General features: G+C 50.9%; 1 protein-coding gene across 1 annotated transcript in view; it reads left to right on the top strand.

The window, feature by feature from the left end:
* Positions 1–17,696, top strand: part of LOC116819694 (LON peptidase N-terminal domain and RING finger protein 1-like) — a 29,635-nt gene extending 11,939 nt beyond the window's left edge. The window contains exons 3-12 of the mRNA XM_032771643.2: positions 22–144; positions 1,117–1,260; positions 2,144–2,294; positions 3,504–3,618; positions 7,589–7,703; positions 8,482–8,603; positions 9,096–9,254; positions 10,017–10,179; positions 11,824–11,970; positions 14,182–17,696. Coding sequence (XP_032627534.1) covers positions 22–144; positions 1,117–1,260; positions 2,144–2,294; positions 3,504–3,618; positions 7,589–7,703; positions 8,482–8,603; positions 9,096–9,254; positions 10,017–10,179; positions 11,824–11,970; positions 14,182–14,379 — 1,437 coding nt within the window. The 3' untranslated portion in view covers positions 14,380–17,696. The remainder of the gene's footprint in view (positions 1–21; positions 145–1,116; positions 1,261–2,143; positions 2,295–3,503; positions 3,619–7,588; positions 7,704–8,481; positions 8,604–9,095; positions 9,255–10,016; positions 10,180–11,823; positions 11,971–14,181) is intronic.
* Positions 17,697–18,125: the final 429 nt, after the last annotated feature.

Raw genomic sequence — 18,125 nt, 5'->3', positions numbered from 1 at the left:
ATTTGCTTTGCTCCTCTGCAGGGCTATTTCAGGAAAGGGAAGGTGCTGCTGGAATTAGGAGAGAAGTCCGAAGCCTTGCTGCAGTTCCACCACTGCCTTACGCTGAATCCCAGCTTCCCTGCTGCTCAGCACGAGGTGGAAAAGGTGAACGTGCCCCGGGGCCTTTCAGCCAAGAGCCAGGCTCCACGTTAACCCTGTCCATTTCCCCCAGAGGTAGAAATCTGGGCATGGATTTCAGTGCCCTTGAATTAGGCAGTAAAATAAAGCCACGAGACATTCCTTTCCTCCCGGAGACCGGGTAGCTTGCTCCGCTGAGTTGCTAACCCTGCCAGAATGGGAGTGAGGACTAGCCTGTTCTTGAGGGCAACTCTGAACAGGCTTCCTTCCCTCCCCACCACCTTCCCCAGGCAAAAGCCTTGCAGTTTTCCTGTCCAGAAAACTGCCTCTCGAGCTGCATCTCCAAGTGTCTTGCCTTGGCAGTGCTTAGCTGAGGCACTGCACCCAGGCTGGTTAAGAAAGAGCAGTCTAGCCAGCCCGGCGTGTGGGTGATCTCAGTGCTGATCCTGTTTGGCCGGCGTTCCTCCCATTACAGAAATCACCATGACCTTCAGCACCAATTGCTACCCTGGCAGCCTCCATGGGCACAGAGATGTTTCCTCTGTCCGAGTCCGGGGTGAGGAACGTTGTGGATGGGGCAGTTTGCGCTGTGCCTGCCCGTATTGTATCAGTTCTGTTGGCAAAATCCCCACAGCTGTTAATCACCACTGCCATATTCACTCTCTTCTCCCACCCTTTCTTCCCAGCTCACTGCACTGCCCAGGCATTCATGTGGCAATGGGTAGAACTGGTGGGTCAGTGCAGCAGGAAACCAGGATTCTGCCCAGAGGCTTTAAAGAAGAGAAATTGGGCTTGGATCTTCATCTCTACCCTGACCTGTAGCCATCAGGCATGGCTGGAGTTTGGTCCTGCCTAGCTTCTAGACTACATAGGGCTGGGGCGAGGGAAGTAGAGGGTGTTGAGGGCTTAGATTCTTCCACCCCTGATCTAGAAGCCACATTGCACCTTACAGTTTGCTTCCCCTGCCCCAAAAATGTAATGCGACTCCTCTGCCTCCAGATCCTCACACAGGATGACTCCCCACTGCCAGGCACGGGCGTGGAGCTACCGAGTGCAGCCAGCCTGGACTTTAAAAGCTCCAGCTCAGGAAAGGAAGGAGCAGGCCCTCTGCTAAGTCCCTCTTCCGGAGGAGAGTATGGGCAGGTGAGGGGGCCTGTTGGGCCTGCTATGGTTATGCATGCAGGAGCAAAGATCAGGTGAAGATAGTCCCATAGAGGGGTGAGTGTGTGTAACCAAGAGTGCTGTCATGTGCACAATGTCTTTCACTGGAATTGGGAAGGGGGTGAAAGAAAGACTGTGGGAGTTGCAGCTAGCAGAGACTCAGCGCCGCAAAGTGGTGAACAGTGCGGGTTGGACACAAGGAAAGCGATACCCTCACATCTCGTGAAGGGATTGGGCAGGGGTGAGAACTCCCCCATTTTCCATATATTCCCCCCCCCCCCCCCCGGCCATGTTTTTGGCAAGCAAAATATTTCCAAACTGATTTCAGGCAACAAAAGCTGTAACAGCAAATTTGGGTCGTGTCAGCAATTCCCCCTCCCCAAGTTTTATTCTTTGAGGAAAAAAAAGAGGCGTGGGATTTTTTGATGAAAAGCTTTACGTGAGGAAAAATCCAGGCCAGCTCCTACTGTTATTTTACCCTCTCTGGGAGATCCTGCCAGTTGAGGAGGGACGAGGAGATGCGGGAGTGTGGGTTCAAACACACCCAAGGAGTGGGGCGGAGCTTGGAGAGAGTCGGCCCGTGTTTTGAGCACAACACTGGCCATCCTCTGCATGCAGGATAGGTGCCCAGGTTGGATAACAAGGGGACAGCATCTCTGTTCTCCTCTGTAGTGTGTGAGTGTATGTGTGTGTGTGTCTCGTTTGTTGTGTGTATGTGTATTTGTAAAATCCTTTCCTTGGAACTCCCATCCCCAGCATGTGTGGAAAATCCTTCCCCTTGTAACTCAGTAGCACAGATGTATCTATGGGGAATGCACCGGAGGCAGGGATATCAGGCTTGACTTTCTATTTTTTTGTGATCTAGGATCCAGAGAGAGAGATGGAGGATGAGAAGGGGCAAGCTTTGTCTGAACTTAGCCAGTTGGAGCCTCGAAGTCCCCAGGAGCCTGCCTGGTGGCCGAGGAGATGGAAAGACTCAGGGACTTCGGCAGAGAGACAAGAGGGAAGATCATTAGGTAGGTGACCTTGCAGACACCTGAAAGTCCATCTAAATGCTGCAAGTGTGTGTGTCATCCCATCCTCCATTGCAGGGCAAGTCTGCAGCCTTTCTATGGGTGCTGGGACCCAGGGTGGATGGGGCTTGATATTCACAGAGAACAGAAGAGTCTCAGTGGTTGTGGAAACCCAACATTTCTTAATGAGGCTTTGTCAGTCTCCTCTAGAGTATGTCCCCTCATCAAGCCGTGGAGAGGAGTCTACTCCAGGGACTTCTTACTGTATGTGGTCAAACTCCACTGTAGAGCCACATGCTGCAATCCCCTCCTCATAGAGGAGCAAGCCATGACCTGAACTGGACAGTGTCTACCCCCGCCACCTGGTCTTGTAGGCTGGGAGGGACTGGCTGGTATTTGGATTCAGGTTGGAGTTGTATTTGGATGTACAACATCATGTGGATGTGAATTCCATCCCATCCCATTTGTACTGTGAATTCCTTTCTCCTAGTGCATGTGCTTGCGCTACTGCACACCCAGCATTTAGCAGGTGATTTCCCCGTGCATGCTCTCACTTAGGTTGGCGGCTGTTCATGCCAGCTCCAGTTACAGTGTGTCTTCTGCATAGACAGGCTTGAAAGACAAGTGCAGCTACTTTGCTCTCAAACCAGAAGCCCAGCAAAGTCTGTGGAAATATTCCCAATGTCTTCCAGGGGCTTTGGATCAGGCCCTCTGTTCCGGAGTGAGAAACGCTTCCCGTCCCAGACACACTGGGGGAAAATGTTTTTCCAAAGTACGAACTTAGCCTCAGCATTCGGCATGACGGCTGCTGCAATACGTACATGCAGCTAGATAACACAACCTAGCCCTTTGGCTTTTCCTCTTCGACTTACACCTCACACCACCCGCGGGGGGAGGAGGATTAGTTTCATTCTCCAAACGGGCAGACAGACCTAGAGGGAAAGAATGACTCACTCAGGCCCTGCAGTGACTCAGTGGCAGGGCAGAATTTATTGCTCCTGGTTTTACACTTGCTTCACTAGACTTGAGATCCACCCCATGCTGCCTGCTAAAATGTTCTGTTTGAAATCCACCCGGCTGAAACCCTGTGGCTGTCTGCTGCCGGAGGGCAGATGAGGTGATCATAGAGGTTCCTTCTATCCTTAAATCTGTGAAAACCCCCAAGTGCTTCTCAGGGGGCATCACTCATTCCTCTGCTCCTTCTGCTCCTAGATATTGGGGAGGAAACAGCAGCAGACACAGCAGCAGCAAAATCTAGCCATCACCATGAGCCAGAGCTTAGGGACCTACTGAGCGTGTCTGATCTGGAGTGCTCCCTCTGCATACGGTGAGTCACCAAAGGGCTTTTGCAGTGACGGATAAACATAAACACCGAGCAGGGGCAGATCGTTTGCTCACATCTTGCTGCTAAATTTTGCATGCCAAAGCACAGGCAAAGCTAAACTAGTGACGCACGATAAAGCGCGCAGGACGCGGATAACAATGTGTGGTTGGTCCCTTTGATATCGATAACAGAGTCTGTTACCATCGGCTCATGAGTCAGCGTTCCTAGTGCACTCTGTGTTATTCGCTGTAAGGAAAACACTAGGCTCCTGTAGGCTCGGAAGTGAGTGGCACTTTCTCTAACTGGGGACCATCGGGCATCCCTGTTGGAGAGAAACTCCAGGAGGAATGCAAGTCTAACCAGAGGTGCATTGGCAGAGCTGTGTGTGCAGAGGGGAGGAAACTGGTACAGAAGACAGCATGCAACCAGATTGTCGTGTTGGATAATATAAAGCAGGGAATGGGCTGGGGCCATGTGACTGAGTGAGCTGATAGTGAAACCAAATGAAACTTGCCAAAGGGTGTGTTAAAATTAACTTCATTGTCCACTTAACTCTTTGAGTACCTGGAACCATTACACAGCTGTCCTCCTCGCCTCTCCTGAACGGTGGTGTTGGGTTTTGCTAGCTCATGTGCATGCAACAAGAGGACAAAGATCTGCACATTGCAGCCTGGCCCTGAGACTGCTCCTAATCCTTTCCCTGCTTCGAGTAGCTACATGGGGGTTCAGAGCAGTTCAGAGGACTGTTTTTTGAGGAGGAGAACGAGGGATGTATAATAATCCAGAAGCCCAAACTGTAATGGTGAGAGAAGCCAGAAGAGAAGTGTTAGCTCAATGGTTGGTGGTTCCATTGGGCAGCACATCCTGGCCCATTAACATCTTCGAGCAGCAGGGACTCTGCTCTATGTCCCTCTTTGGTCCCTACTCTCTTACTGGCCCATGACCTCCCTCCCTTCCCTGCACTCCTGGGTTTGTCCCAAGTAATCTGTTACTGTCCATGTCTGGGTGGATCCTCCCCTCTTCTGGGGGAAGGCTGTTGGGGCCATTTGGAGGGTCCCTGCTGCCTGCTATGGAAAGTCACATTGACTAGTCATTAGTGCTCTGATGGATGAGGAGATCCCTGGGAACGCTCTGTGGGATGGAGCTTCTTACATTGCCTAGCGCTGTCCGCCCCAGTTGCCTCCAGAGAAAACCCCTGCCCTACCTCTAAGCAGGTGCAGTGAGAAGACAGCATCAGGTGGGATCACCAGGATTCCAGCAGGGATGGAAACAGCGCTCACACCTGGAGCAGAATGCTGTGGGGCTGATCTCTGAGGTTTTAGTGGTTTAACTCCATCGATCGGAGCCCAGGCTGCTGATCCGGGGCGGGTGATTTATACTTCTGATTAAGCCATAAGCCAGCATCACAGACAGGCTTCAGACAGGAGCATTCAGATAACGAAGCAGCAGGCCAAGGTCGGCGTATTCCCTCCCAAACGGCTGGCCTCTCCCAGCAGTGAGAAAGGAGATCTGGGACATGGCTCATCCCTGCAAGAAGGAGAAGTGGTACGTGTGAGGCAGCCATGGTCACAATTTGGGTCTGACTGTGCACTGGCTCGGTGGAGCTACCCTTAACGCCCACCACCAGAGATGGGAGGAGAACTAGACCTTGTGTTTGGATATGGTGGCCAGCAACAGACAGGACCTGAGCAAACAGCTCTGTCAGGGCTCCTCAGTCCTGACCTTAAACCTGCTGCTCCCTCTTCGAGCCTCTGTTCAGTGGAGACCAACAGCCGCACTGCGCTTTTGCGGCATGAACAACTTGTCCCTGAGCCATGCCCCCGACTTCAGATCAGCCTCTGAACCCAGGAGCGGTGGCTTGAAGCACCAATCCTTCTGGACGACCCAGCCCTGGTCTGCAGCTCGAGGGCTGGTTATTTTTTAAGCCTGAGTTCCCTCGATTAAAAATAACAATGCGACTAATCCATTAGGGCAGACATCAGTTCGACGAGAGGAAATGGTCTGTGCGAGCCAAGATGCTGCACGGAGCTCGGGCCTCCTGGCAAATTGACTGTCAAGTGCTGGCAAGTTCTGAAAATAACAGGCTGGGCTTGTGCTCCTGGCGAAGGGGAGACAGCCACTAAGATGAAAGTGGAGATGTTCAGTGATGTTATTTAATGCGAATGTAAGGCTCTGGGGCAAAGTCATTGAGCATGATGGGGTCATTTGTCTTCCAGGCACTGGTCATACTCAGCTGCACGTTTCCTCTACAGTCAGTTGCCTGCTAGGACGCTGATAGGGGTGTGAGCACTGGATGCAGGAGAGCTGGCTTGCAGTGTAGGATGGAGGTGCTGTGCAGGTGTGAGAGGGTGAATTCTCTGTGTCTATGGTAATTCTCTGGCTCTGTTTTCCATAGCCCCTGACTGCTTCACCCTCTGACAGCTGTGTATCCTCCCAGCACCCTGTGAGGGAGCGAAGAGCTGTCAGTCCAATTTTACAGATGGGCAGCTGAGGCTGATAGACTGACTATGAATCTGTGCTTCCCCTGGTTCAGTCCCTTCCTTCATGGACCATGGAGAGAATGGGATTGTCTGCATTGCCTTCAACATGCTCCTGACAGTGTGCTAATGACTGTAGTCTAATCTCATGCTTCAAGGCTTCAGCCAATCACTTGCAGGGGTCAGGAAGGAATCCCCATCCTCAACATACACTTTGAATCTTCCCCCCACTCCAACTTCCTCTGAAGCATCAGAGATGAGCCAAGCTAGAGATATGATACTGGCCGGGGTCGACCGGTGCTCTGAGCTGGTACAGAGAATTGTCTGTCTTAGATGCCTGGCTGGTGGGTCTTGCTCATATGCTCAAGGTTTAATGGGTCACCATAGTCCAGGTCAGGAAGGAGTCTGCCCCCACTGGCTGGCTGGGGCTTTGGGAGTTTTTCACCTTCCTCTGTAACAGGAAGTTGGTTCCCCTGATGGGATCTTGAAGCTCTGTCTCACCTACTCAGTTCCCTGCCATTGCAGGGCATCGGTGGGATCTCTGTTTCGCTTGTACTCGATACTTGTGGCACACAGCTGTTTAGTCTCCTGGGGACTGAAATGCTTTAGTTTCAGTGATATCACTGAGCTCGACATAGGGGGATTTGGGGGCAAGTTAATGGCCTGTGATACAGGGGCGGTCAGACTAGATCTAATGGTCCCTTCTGGGGTTATATGACTCTGTGACTCATCCAAGAGGCCGATGGCAGGGCAGTACTTGAACCCAGGTGTCCACTAGTGCTTTAATCAGTGGCCATCCTTCTTCTCTAGCTCTGAGAGCCCCCCTCCCTCCCCCAGCAGCGAGAGTAATTCATAGAACAAACTAACAAGTAGATCCCCAATAAGTGCTTGTCCCCTTTTTGAGGTGTAAGGATCGCAACATAGTCTCCTCTCCTGTTGGCTCCAGCCTCGGCCAGGTCCCCAGTAAAGCATCCTGGCAGGTCACATAGCAGGTGAGTCCTAGGTGCCACAGGGCACAACTGGAGCAGTTAAGAGTGTGGTGGGTCCTTCTTGAGCTCTGGCTATGGAGAGCCATGAGTCAGTGGTGGTCAAGGTGCATCTCTGGTGGGTTCGTGAGTGGCATAGAACTCGATCTCCATTCTCCAGCAGCGGCTGCACCGCTGCCCCTCAACACCTTGGTCCACTGACAGCCAGGGTATGGTAACTCCATCTGCCGTGGGCTGCCAGCAAAGCAGTGCCCTCGCTTGCAGCTAGTGCAGACTGCAGCCGCTCAAGGTGTGCATTCGCGAGCCTCCCATGCGTCCTTTGCACTGGCTGCCCAGAGAGCAGACGCGTTTTGCTGGAATATGAAACTTTAACTAGACTGGGACCCAGCGACCTGGGGGCCCTGCTGTCCGCTACTCTCGTTCCTGGGTTTTCGTCTCTTCTAACTCCACGCACTCCACTTCCACCCTCCTTCCTTTGGCTTGCTCACCCTTGTGCCTGTTGTTCCGCAGGATGTTCTTTGAGCCAGTGACCACACCCTGCGGCCACACCTTCTGCAAGGAGTGCCTGGAGCGCTGTCTGGACCACAGGCCCAACTGCCCACTCTGCAAACAGAGCCTGAGAGAGGTAAGAGGCAGCCTCTGGGGACTCTATGGGTTGGAGCACTGCTGTTAGCATGCTCCAGCTGGGAAAGAGGCAGGACTGGAAGGGGGTGCATCCCTCGCAATGGCAATATCGGCCAAGCTAGGAGGGTGTAAGAGTAGGACTGTGCTGTACGTCGGCAAGCAGTGTTCTCTGCCAGATGGGGTACTGGGTCTGCCCAGGTACGTGTGATCATACAATACTTTTTCACACAACATGCAATTAGACTGTGGAACTCATTGCCACAAGACTAGTTGAGGCCAAGAATTTAGCTAGATTCACAGAGGATCTGCACATTTATATGCATCTAGGGTTATAATAGTGAAGGCTAACAAAAATGGAAGGGGATTAAAACCTCATTCCTCAGGGATTAAGGGAATCTCTAACTAACAGATTAAGAGGAGACCATCATGAAGCAAATTATCTCAGGGGTTTCTTGCATCTTCCTCTGAAGCATCTAATATTGGCCACTCTCAGAGACAGGGTACTAGACTAAATGGACCATACGTCTGATCCACTCTGGCAATTCCTTTCCTATAACACCTAATCCTACTACATCTGTGGGAAATCCTCCTACAGCTGGAATGGGAGGGGCCCGTGTCACTGGGAGAAGATTTTGGGCTCTCTCCTTGCCATTCTTTGATCTGAAATGGCCTTTGGCTCCATGAGGGGTGGGGATAGTTCCCAGCCTCAGTTGGGACCCTGGACTTCCCTGAATGTTTTTCTCCAAGGTTGTACTTCTTTCTCTTTCTCTTTCTTCCAGTATTTGAAGGCCGGGAAGTACAATCCCACCGTGCTGCTGGTGGAGATCATGGTGGCCACCTTTCCCTCACAGCTGGCAGACAGGAAACGGGTGCATGAGGCTGAGATGGCAGAGCTCTCAAAGTAAATGAAGAACATCTTCAATATGAGTGTGTGTGCGGGGGAGAGGGGGCAGGAGAATGAGTGTATGTGCATGTACCGTAATGTGGGCAGGGGAGATATTCAGTCTCAAAGGGGCCTTCAGAGAACAGAGAGGATCCCACTGAGAAGCTGCTGCCTGGTAGGTTGCTGGGGTTCTTGCCACTGGGCCTCCGTTTCAGATTAGCTGGACTGCTTCATTGGCAGAGTTATACCCCCCTGGATAATGTGAGGTGATGATCTACTATTCTGCGAGGCCAGAGCATTGTTTCTTCGTTTCCTCTTGGCGGAATGCAGTATTAAAGAGCTGGTTTGTGAGAACGGCCAGGTCCTGCTAAATATCAATTGAGTCCATGAGACTGGTGAGACTTGATGTCCTCCACCTTTCCATGTGCTGCTCTTGCCACATCCACACGGAAAAGGGGTGACGTTTCAAAGTGACCGAGAATTTCTTTCCTGTCATTCCCTTCCCTGCAGCCTGACCAAGAACATCCCCATCTTCGTGTGCACCATGTCTTTCCCAGGCATCTCGTGCCCGCTGCACATCTTTGAACCGCGCTACCGTCTCATGATGCGGAGGTGCCAGGAGACCGGCACGAAGATGTTTGGCATGTGTATGTATGAGACTGGGAAGAGGTGAGCAACAGACCAAGGCACCAACTGCCTCTATGTTATCATCCCTCCATCTGTAACTCCCTCCTCTGCTAACCACCTTCATCCTCTCAGACCTATCGACTACCCCATCTTTTGCTGTAGCTGTGTCCATTCCTGTGTCTTTGTCTTCCAAAATAGTAGCTGTCAGACTAGAGGCCCTGTGATGTCCACAAGAGGCCACTGTCAATGCTGGAAGAAAGATGATCCAGTGGTTAGGGCCAGTTGCAGGAGAGCTGTGGTCTAAAGCTCTACCAGCATATTGGTTGGAAACCCTGTTAGGAGAATGACCCCATGGTGAAGGGAGTTTGGAGGGTGGGGAAAGGAAGCCCCACAGATCCTCCAAGAGGCTTCTCTCTAGTTCCTTTCAGAGCAGCACTGACAGGCTCCAAAAGTTAAAACCCCTCCCCGCTGGTGGGAAGATTGTGGGCTGCCCACCTGGGTCACAAGGGTCAGAGATGCTCAGGGCTTCAGCAATGATGTGGAAGAACCCTGAGTAAAATATATCCATAGTCACCAGTAGCATAGCTTGGACATAATTTGGTGTCCTGGACATTGGAAGAATCACTCCCTTGCAGATGTATCTGGCTTAATGGAGGGTATTACAGATTGACAAGGATCTTCTCTGTGTGTGGGGCCTTCATCCAGCCGGTTACTGGGTCTTTTTCTTCTTTGTGTGGAAAGATACTCTTGCATTGCTGTCATGCCTATGCTCACTCGCCCCCACTCCCCTCTCATCCGCTCCAGTTTCGCGGACTACGGCTGCATGTTGGAGATTCAGCACATAGAGTTCTTGGCCGATGGGCGATCCCTCGTGGACACAATAGGAAGGCGTCGGTTCCGGGTGCTGAGACGGGGACACAGAGACGGCTACAACACTGCTGATATCGAATACCTGGAGGACGAGAAGGTGAGAGCAGCCTGTGGAGGGCTGTTGTATAAATAAACAGCAGGGGCAGTAGCAGTCATTCAGCAGGGCAAACCACTGGTTGAAATGGGACAATCCCAGAACGGTGAATTCTGGCTCATGGGAATGTTCTTTCCAGGCACGTTTCTGGGGCTCAGAATGTCCGTTCGCTCCAGCCATCTGCTGCCTGCTTTATAATCTCTGCTTCCCAGGCCTAGAGCATGCTGGGGTTTCCAAGAATGGACTTCTGCCATTCACCCATGTTGGCCTCCTTGCACCCAATGCCTAACTGGCTGCCCCCAACTCTGTGCTGCAGGCCAGGTTTGTCATGGAGGGCATCCCTTCCCCCTGCTGGCCGTATAGCTCACTAGTGGTACCGGTGGTGGTGAACGAGGAACTACTTTTTGAGGAGTCTTTAAATGGACACAGTGTTGTTGGGGTGGGTGGCTGGAATGACAGCAGTATCATGCTGTGTGGGCGCTGCCTGCTGCAGAGAGGAACATCACCAGTACTCACGATGCTCCTGCATGTACTATGTTACTGAACCAGTTTATCTGTTCAATATCTTCATTAGTGATCTGGAGGATGGCGTGGACTGTACTTTCAGCAAGTTTGCAGATGACACTAAACTGGGAGGAGCTGTAGATACGCTGGAGGGTAGGGATAGGATACAGAGGGACCTAGACAAATTAGAGGATTGGGCCAAAAGAAACCTGATGAGGTTCAACAAGGACAAGTGCAGAGTGGAAGAACCCTGACGGAAGAATCCCATGCACTGCTACAGGCTAAGGACCGAATGGCTAGGCAGCAGTTCTGCAGAAAAGGACCTAGGGGTTACAGTGGATGAGAAGCTGGATATGAGTCGACAGTGTGCCTTTATTGCCAAGAAGGCTAACGGCATTTTGGGCTGTATGAGTAGGGGCATTGCCAACAGATCGAGGGACATGATCATTCCCCTCTATTTGACATTGGTAAGGCTTCATCTGGAGTACTGTGTCCGGTTTTGGGCCCCACACTACAAGAAGAATGTGGAAAAATTGGAAAGAGTCCAGCAGAGGTCAGCCAAAATGATTAAGAGGCTGGAGCACATGACTTATGAGGAGAGGCTGAGGGAACTGGGATTGTTTAGTCTGCAGAAGAGAAGAATGAGGAGGGATTTGATAGCTGCTTTCAAGTACCTGAAAGGGGGTTCCAAAGATGATGGATCTCGACTGCTCTCAGTGGTGCCAGATGACAGAACAAGGAGTAATGGTCTCAAGTTGCAGTTAGGTAGGTTTAGGTTGGATATTAGGAAAAACTTTTTCACTAGGAGGGCGATGAAGCACTGGAATGGGTTACCTAGGGAGGTGGTGGAATCTCCATCCTCAGAGATTTTTAAGGCCCGGCTTGACAAAGCCCTTGCTGGGATGATTTAGTTGGGAATTGGTCCTACTTTGAGCAGGGGGTTGGACTAGCTGACCTCCTGAGGTACCTTCCAACTCTGATATTCTATGATTCTAAAATCCCTGTATTGCTTTCTTCTCTTCTCCTGTCTTCACCACTCTTACACTCTCTCCTTCCAACTCCATCCCCCTGATCTCTCACCCCCTCCCTGTGTGCTCCCCTTCACTCTTCCTTCCACGCTGCCTTCTTCTCCCCGCCGGCCAGGTGGAAGGGGAAGAGCTGGCTGAGCTGCAGCATCTGCACGAATGCACCTACCAGCAGGCGCAGAAGTTTTGTGAACACGAGGATGCTGCCGTGAGGCAGATTCTGATGCACCGCGGACCCCTGCCTGAGAAGGAAGAGGACATCCAGGTAATGAGGGAATTGCTAGCTGGGTGGCTACGGGAGACTGCCTTCTTAGAAATACACATATAGATTTCACAGCTGCAATGGCCAGAAGGGGTCATTGTGAATCTCTAATCTCAGCTCCTGCATCACCTGGAGCCTTGTGGTAGAAGTAGAGCATACATTTAGAGAGACATCCAGTCTTGATCTCCAAGCAGAAGAGGATCTGCCATGTCCCTTGAGGAACTGGTGCAGTGGTTAATTACCCTCACTGTTAAAAATTTGCATCAGATTTCCAGCATGAATGTAGCTGACTTCAACTTTCAGCCATTGGATCCCAAGATGCCTCTGTCTGCTAGATTAAAGACCTCTCATAGCAGAGATATTCCTGTCTAGACACTTAGAGACGTCATGAAGTCGCTCCTGGCTGAGCTCCTTTAGTCTCTCATTGTGAGGGGTTCTCCCAAACTTGAATGACTCTTAGAGATCGACTCTGAATCCTCTCTGATTTTTCAAAATCTAACAGGCACCAAGCAGAAGTCTGCCATTACAAAATAAAAAGGATGGGTTCCCAGGGCAGGAGCAGCAAAGGGCGCTGCAGGTTGAGAGTGAGGTACATTTGGGGAGCCCAGGACTGGACCAGCAGGGCTTTCTGCAGGTCACGCCAGCCTACATTAGCAGAGCTGGAGGGAGCGAAGTTTGCACTCCACGTTACTGACCAAAAATACTTGGGTGGCTCTTTTCTGCCCAAATGTTTGTTGTAAAAGTGCCTGAAGTCCCAGGTGGGGATCAGAGCTCCATTGCGCTAGGTGCTGCAGCTTGTCCCTACCCCAAAGAGCAATTTATTACTCTCTCCTTGTTAAAACAAGAACAGGTTTGAGAATAGTGATATGGTCACAAGGGAAACCGAGGTCCTCTGCATGCCAAGATGAATTGCTTGGGGAACCTACTATGATCTCATGGCTAAACCCTGCAAGGCTTGGAGTGCAGGCAGGGGGGAAAAGGGGGAGATCCTTTCAGTGGATATATCTCAATCCCAGGTGCATGACCGTGAGTTTTCACTGTCCTGGTGAATATATCAACTGTAAGACCCATTTGCCTGGTTTTAGAGTATACGCTGCGGGATGAACCATTCCCCACAAAGCTCTTGCTGTTTGCTGGGGACCCTAGAGGTGACAAATAAGTCAATGTGTCCTACCTCGTCTAGTTTTTGCTCCTATTGCTATTTAGAGAGGATTTTCCTTGTCCATTTTTAGTGCCGGTTTGTGACCCTCAGCTATCTAACAGTTGGCCCACAGATATTTTTAAACTGTTTCTGGAATCAAAATAAAAAAAATAAATATTCGTGGCTCCTTCAAGGAAATGGCATCTCTGGCTAGGGATGAGGTGCCCAAAGGGCTGGATCTGACCCGCTTGTCACATGCTTCTGATGGATTCAGACTCTGCAGAGCACAAACTTTCCTTTTCTTAAGCAAGTACATTTCTACTGGCTGCAAAGATTCTCTTCTGAACGTGGCTGGACCTTACACTGCCTTAGACAGCCTGAAGCTAGAAGCAGGACCTGTCCTCATTCCCCTGAGTGGGGTGTGTTCTCTTAAACCTGGTTACATCGGAAAGAGAGTTTTTCAGCTTACTTAGGTGCCCAACCACGCACCTAAAAGGCATGAATAGGTGCTGCAGTGCTGCATTCAAATCCAGGAGCTTCATGTGCAGATGGCCAAACACAGGGTCCTAAAGGTACCCTGGGTAAGGCTTTCCCCACTGAGACCTGCTACAGGCAATACTCTCCTTTCTGCAAAAACCACTGGACAGAGTGCACACTGCTATGGGGTAGCCCCAGTGAGGCTGTGTGGGTATCACAGAGGAGAGGATCTGGCCCCCTGCTCAGCAAAGCAAGGAGCTATCTGAAGACCCAGAAAGTGGTGTTTTGAGTAAGGAATTGCCACGTTTGCAGCCCCTTTTCTGGCCATAACTGCACTGTGCGGCACCATGTGGTATATCTGTCTGAGCCTTTCAGTGCTGGAGTCTGGATTCTGTTCTGCAGTGAGCCTGGCCCATGACCGGTAACTAAGATGTCTAAGCGGACACCTGACTAACAATGGTCTGACGGGGTGATCATGCCAACCATGGACATAATGCCTCCTACAGGATATCTCACAGGTCCCAGGCCCTACTGCCTGAGCTCATGTCAAGCTCCCTCCATCTTTCTGAACCTCAGCTTTCTTCTCTCTCCCCTAGGCCACCAAAGATGGACCAGCTTGGTGTTGGTGGCTTATTTCCATCTTGCCCCTGGACCCATCTGAGCAGCTCCGGCTTTTTGCCACCACCTCAGTGCGGGCCCGCCTCACTCAGCTGAAGCACATCCTGACCAGCATCCTGCAGCGCTGTGATTACGGCCACCAACTGGCAGACCTCCGCCCGAGAGGCAGGATTTAAAATCCGGGGCATTGCCAGTGCCTTGGCCAACTCGACAAGCACTCTGGGAGGGCTGGCCAGCGGTGAGATGGAAATGTCGCCTGTTTTATTTCTGTGTTCAGCCTCCATGTTTTTATTGTCTTTTCTTCCTCACACTGACCTCAGCAGCTGGCCGCGCGCGAGCCTCTCCGGCAAACGGAGCTGGAAAAGGGCATGCAGTGGCAGCTAGAGTCCTTGATCCATTAGTGATACCACGCCGTCCATGCAGTCTTGATAAGCTGCTTAGGGGATTTAGGAGCATCTCACTAGCTCTGAGGAAGGCGACAGGTCTGAAGGTGGGGCCAAGCTAAGGACACTGACTTGCCTCTATGAGCCAAAGCCCCATGCCAAGCTATTTTGGTATCGAGAAGCCTCTCTTGAGGGCAACCAGTAATGAATGCAAGGTGTCACGTTGTTTTGGGCTCTTCCACATTTGGAGTCACTCGCATTTGCTAGCTTGTCCCAGTCTCTGCACGCTAGGTGAGGAAAAGGGGCTTTAAATCATTGGAAGTGTTGTAACAGGAGGGGGGAAGTTTCAGTAGCTTCCCGTGAGTTAGAGTTGGTGCCTTTAATCATGAGTTTGATCTGATCGTCCATAAAAAAGAGAATTAAGTTAAATTAATTAAATTAAATTAAATAATCTGATCTTCTCAGGTCAGCTTCTAACAGCTGCTTATGGCCAAAAATCCAAAAAGAGACGTTGCTATTTTAATATACCCAGTTCAGTACGTTCCATCTTTCAGGTTTGCTTCCTTCTGTGCTTTTGTTTGGGTGTCTGAATTTGCAGAAAGCTTCTACCCCTTATTCAGCCTGGCAATGCTAAGAGATGTTGCTGTGTTGCTCTCCCAAGGGTCAGCCACCCGTTTCTCATGGACTCAGAGACTTTAAGGTCAGATGGGACCATCATGATCATCTAGTCTGAACTGCACATTGCAAGCCATAGACCCTCAATCGCCCACTCCTGTCATAGACCTATAACATCTGAGTTACTGACATCCTCAAATCATGGTTTAAAGGCTTCAAGTTACAGAGAATCCACCACTTACATTAGGTTAACCTGCAAGTGACCCATGCTGAAGAGGAAGGCGAAAACTCTCCCAGGGTCTCTGCCAATCTGACTCGGAGGAACATTCTTTTCTGACCCCAACTATGGCGATCAGTTAGACCCTGGGCATGTAGGTGAGACCCATCAGGCAGACATCTGGGAAAGAATTCTCTGTAGTGACTCAGAGACCTCCCCATGTAGTTTCTATCTGCTGCAGGAGGAATGCCATGGAACGAGGAAGGCAGGGAGAATTTGCTCAGATGAGAGAGGTGCCAAAGAGGCCACGGTTGGATCTGGATTGGGTTTAAGCTGGGGTTCTGCTTCTGGGCCAGCTCATTAAACTGTGGGTTTGAAGGCACCAAAATCTCAGGCAATTTGGCCCATAAATAATTTTGTGAGATTTCCGACATCGTGAGTGGTGGAAATCTTGTGAGAGCAGCATTTCTTGTGATATTTCTGCCATCTTGGGCTGAAATCTTTTGTCCTGAGATTTTGACTGCAGTTTGAACTGAAATCAGAAGATGGGGTTCTTCCAGTGTCGGATACAACCTTCAAATGAAACCGAGAGACAGGTTTGGGTCTGGGGCTTCCAATCTAAATGTCCATAAATTCAGAGTGGTTTGGATGAGCCGATCTGCCTAATGATAGGCCCGTGATGCTAAGGTTGATCTGGATCTAAACTTCTCTGTAGCAGGCGAGCAAGAGTCTGAGTGCCTGTGACTAATTTCCTCTTGTCACTTAATACAATAGAATGAGATGAAAGGTGGAGAAAATGAGCTAGGACTTTGTGGCTGCTTTTCTGCACATGATCTGGACTGAGTAGTTTTCTCTCCCAACAACACTGTTTCTATGGAGTTGGCTTTAATTTTATTTAGTTCTTTATTTGAAAAATAATCAGTCGCTGGGTTACAGATTTGCTAGTATCTTAACCCTGCCTGTCCCATCTGCCCCAACTACCATCAGGAGGCTCCGTGTGCTATCATGAGAGGCCAGTGTAGGCCATGCTGCCTGGCCTGTTGCCCCCATGATCTCTGGAGCAAGGTGGAGCTGTGGTGGTCTGCGCTGAAGGAGCTCGTCCTCTGTTTTCTTTTTGTCTCTTTTTGGGCCTCATCCTCAGCTACTCCCATTTACACCAGCAGAGTATCTGGCGTATGAGCTCGGATCTAGAATGGTTAAGGTGATCATCTCTCACCGTGTTCGGTATTATTTGTACCATGTAGGAAAGGACTGGGAATCTCCAGCCCCTCTGCCAGCTCCACCCCGAGCCCCTCAGTTAGTTCAGGCGTCTCTGCTCACCCTCAGCACCCTTCTTCCCCCACCACTCCAGCGTTGGAGGTTTGATTCCCTACTTCCCAACAAAGTGCCTTGCTTGGGGGATGACAGTCCAGACTAGCTGAGGCCTGCGGTTCCTGAGCAGCTAAAGACAGAATGGGGTGGCTGGTAAGGATGGATCAAAGCTGGATTTTTGTCTTCACCCCAGGGCTTGGCTTTTCCCTCTCATGCTTTGCATCTGTTACTACAGCACTGGGCCCATGATGATCCCCGAAGTTGACCGTAGTGGCGCAACAACTGGGACTGAGAGGCTCTGGCTGCCTGGCCTGTGGGGGAACCCCCAGAGTTTTGGGTAGGATGAGGGAAGGGGTGACCATAGAGGAGGCTGCAGTGTATTACTGAAGGGATTGGCTGCTCCTGATCCTGCTGGGAATGGAAATAATGAAGGAGGTTTGAAAGCCAATGGCAAACGCACAGATTTCTCTCCACTGACCTTTGGGAAGTGCCTTTATTTTATTTGTGGCGGGTGTGATCGGTTCGCCAAGCTGATCAGAAGTCTCTTAAGCACTGGGGTTTCCATTTGCCACCTCGGCCCCTTCCTGTGGCCTCAAGCTGCAGATTCAACTGGCCAACGTGTTCACCCTACACCTTGTTCATCCCCCAGGACCCCGCCCCCTGGGTTGCTGTCATGCCTATTCTGGCAGCGCAGATAGGACGTGGTGGGGGCAGTGTCTGTAAGTTGCTGCTAAGAATTTGCCTTTTAGCAGTAGTGATCTAGCTTAGGAATTGGCAAGTCCCATGGAGGGAGACCACCGGAGCCACTTTTCCTTCCACGTCCGCGTCTGGTAGAGACTCGTTGGAATCGCTCCAGTTTGCTTGAATTCCATTTAGATTTTTATGAGCAAGATTTTTTCTCTTTGAACAAAACTTTCCGTATTGTCAACGAAATAAAGGAGGGTTTTTTGTGTTGTGCCTGTTTGAACACTGGGTTGGTTTGATTCCTTCCCTTGAGTCCCTCTCAACCAAAACTTGAGCAGAAGCCCTCAGGCGGCAGCTGGGCCCTTGACAGATGCATGGAGCAGTAACGCCCCTGCCCTGACATTCACAGTCTGGGTTAGACACAGCAGAGGCAGGAGAGAGGATCGGGGTGGGAGGCTGAGCGAGGAAGAACGGGTGGGAGGATAGAAAGGGAGGTTGGCTCAAAGAAGGAGGAAGTGTTAAGAGTGGTACACAGGGAGAGCTATAAACGCTCTGGAGCTGATTGTGTCCTGGGCTCAGTTCAGCTGCAACTCCTCTGAGGGAGGTGGTTGCTGGGAAACGGGGGGCAGCCCCGTGCCCACAGCAGCCCCATTGCTTCCCAAGCCAGAGCTGCAGTTGCAAACAGCTGCGCCAGCTCTTATGCCCCCAATGC

The sequence above is a fragment of the Chelonoidis abingdonii genome, chromosome 7 (genome assembly GCF_003597395.2).
Source record: "Chelonoidis abingdonii isolate Lonesome George chromosome 7, CheloAbing_2.0, whole genome shotgun sequence".
Lineage (NCBI taxonomy): Eukaryota > Metazoa > Chordata > Testudines > Testudinidae > Chelonoidis > Chelonoidis abingdonii.
The sequence above is the reverse complement of the archived record's forward strand: the minus strand, read 5'-3'. Positions and strand labels throughout refer to the sequence as shown.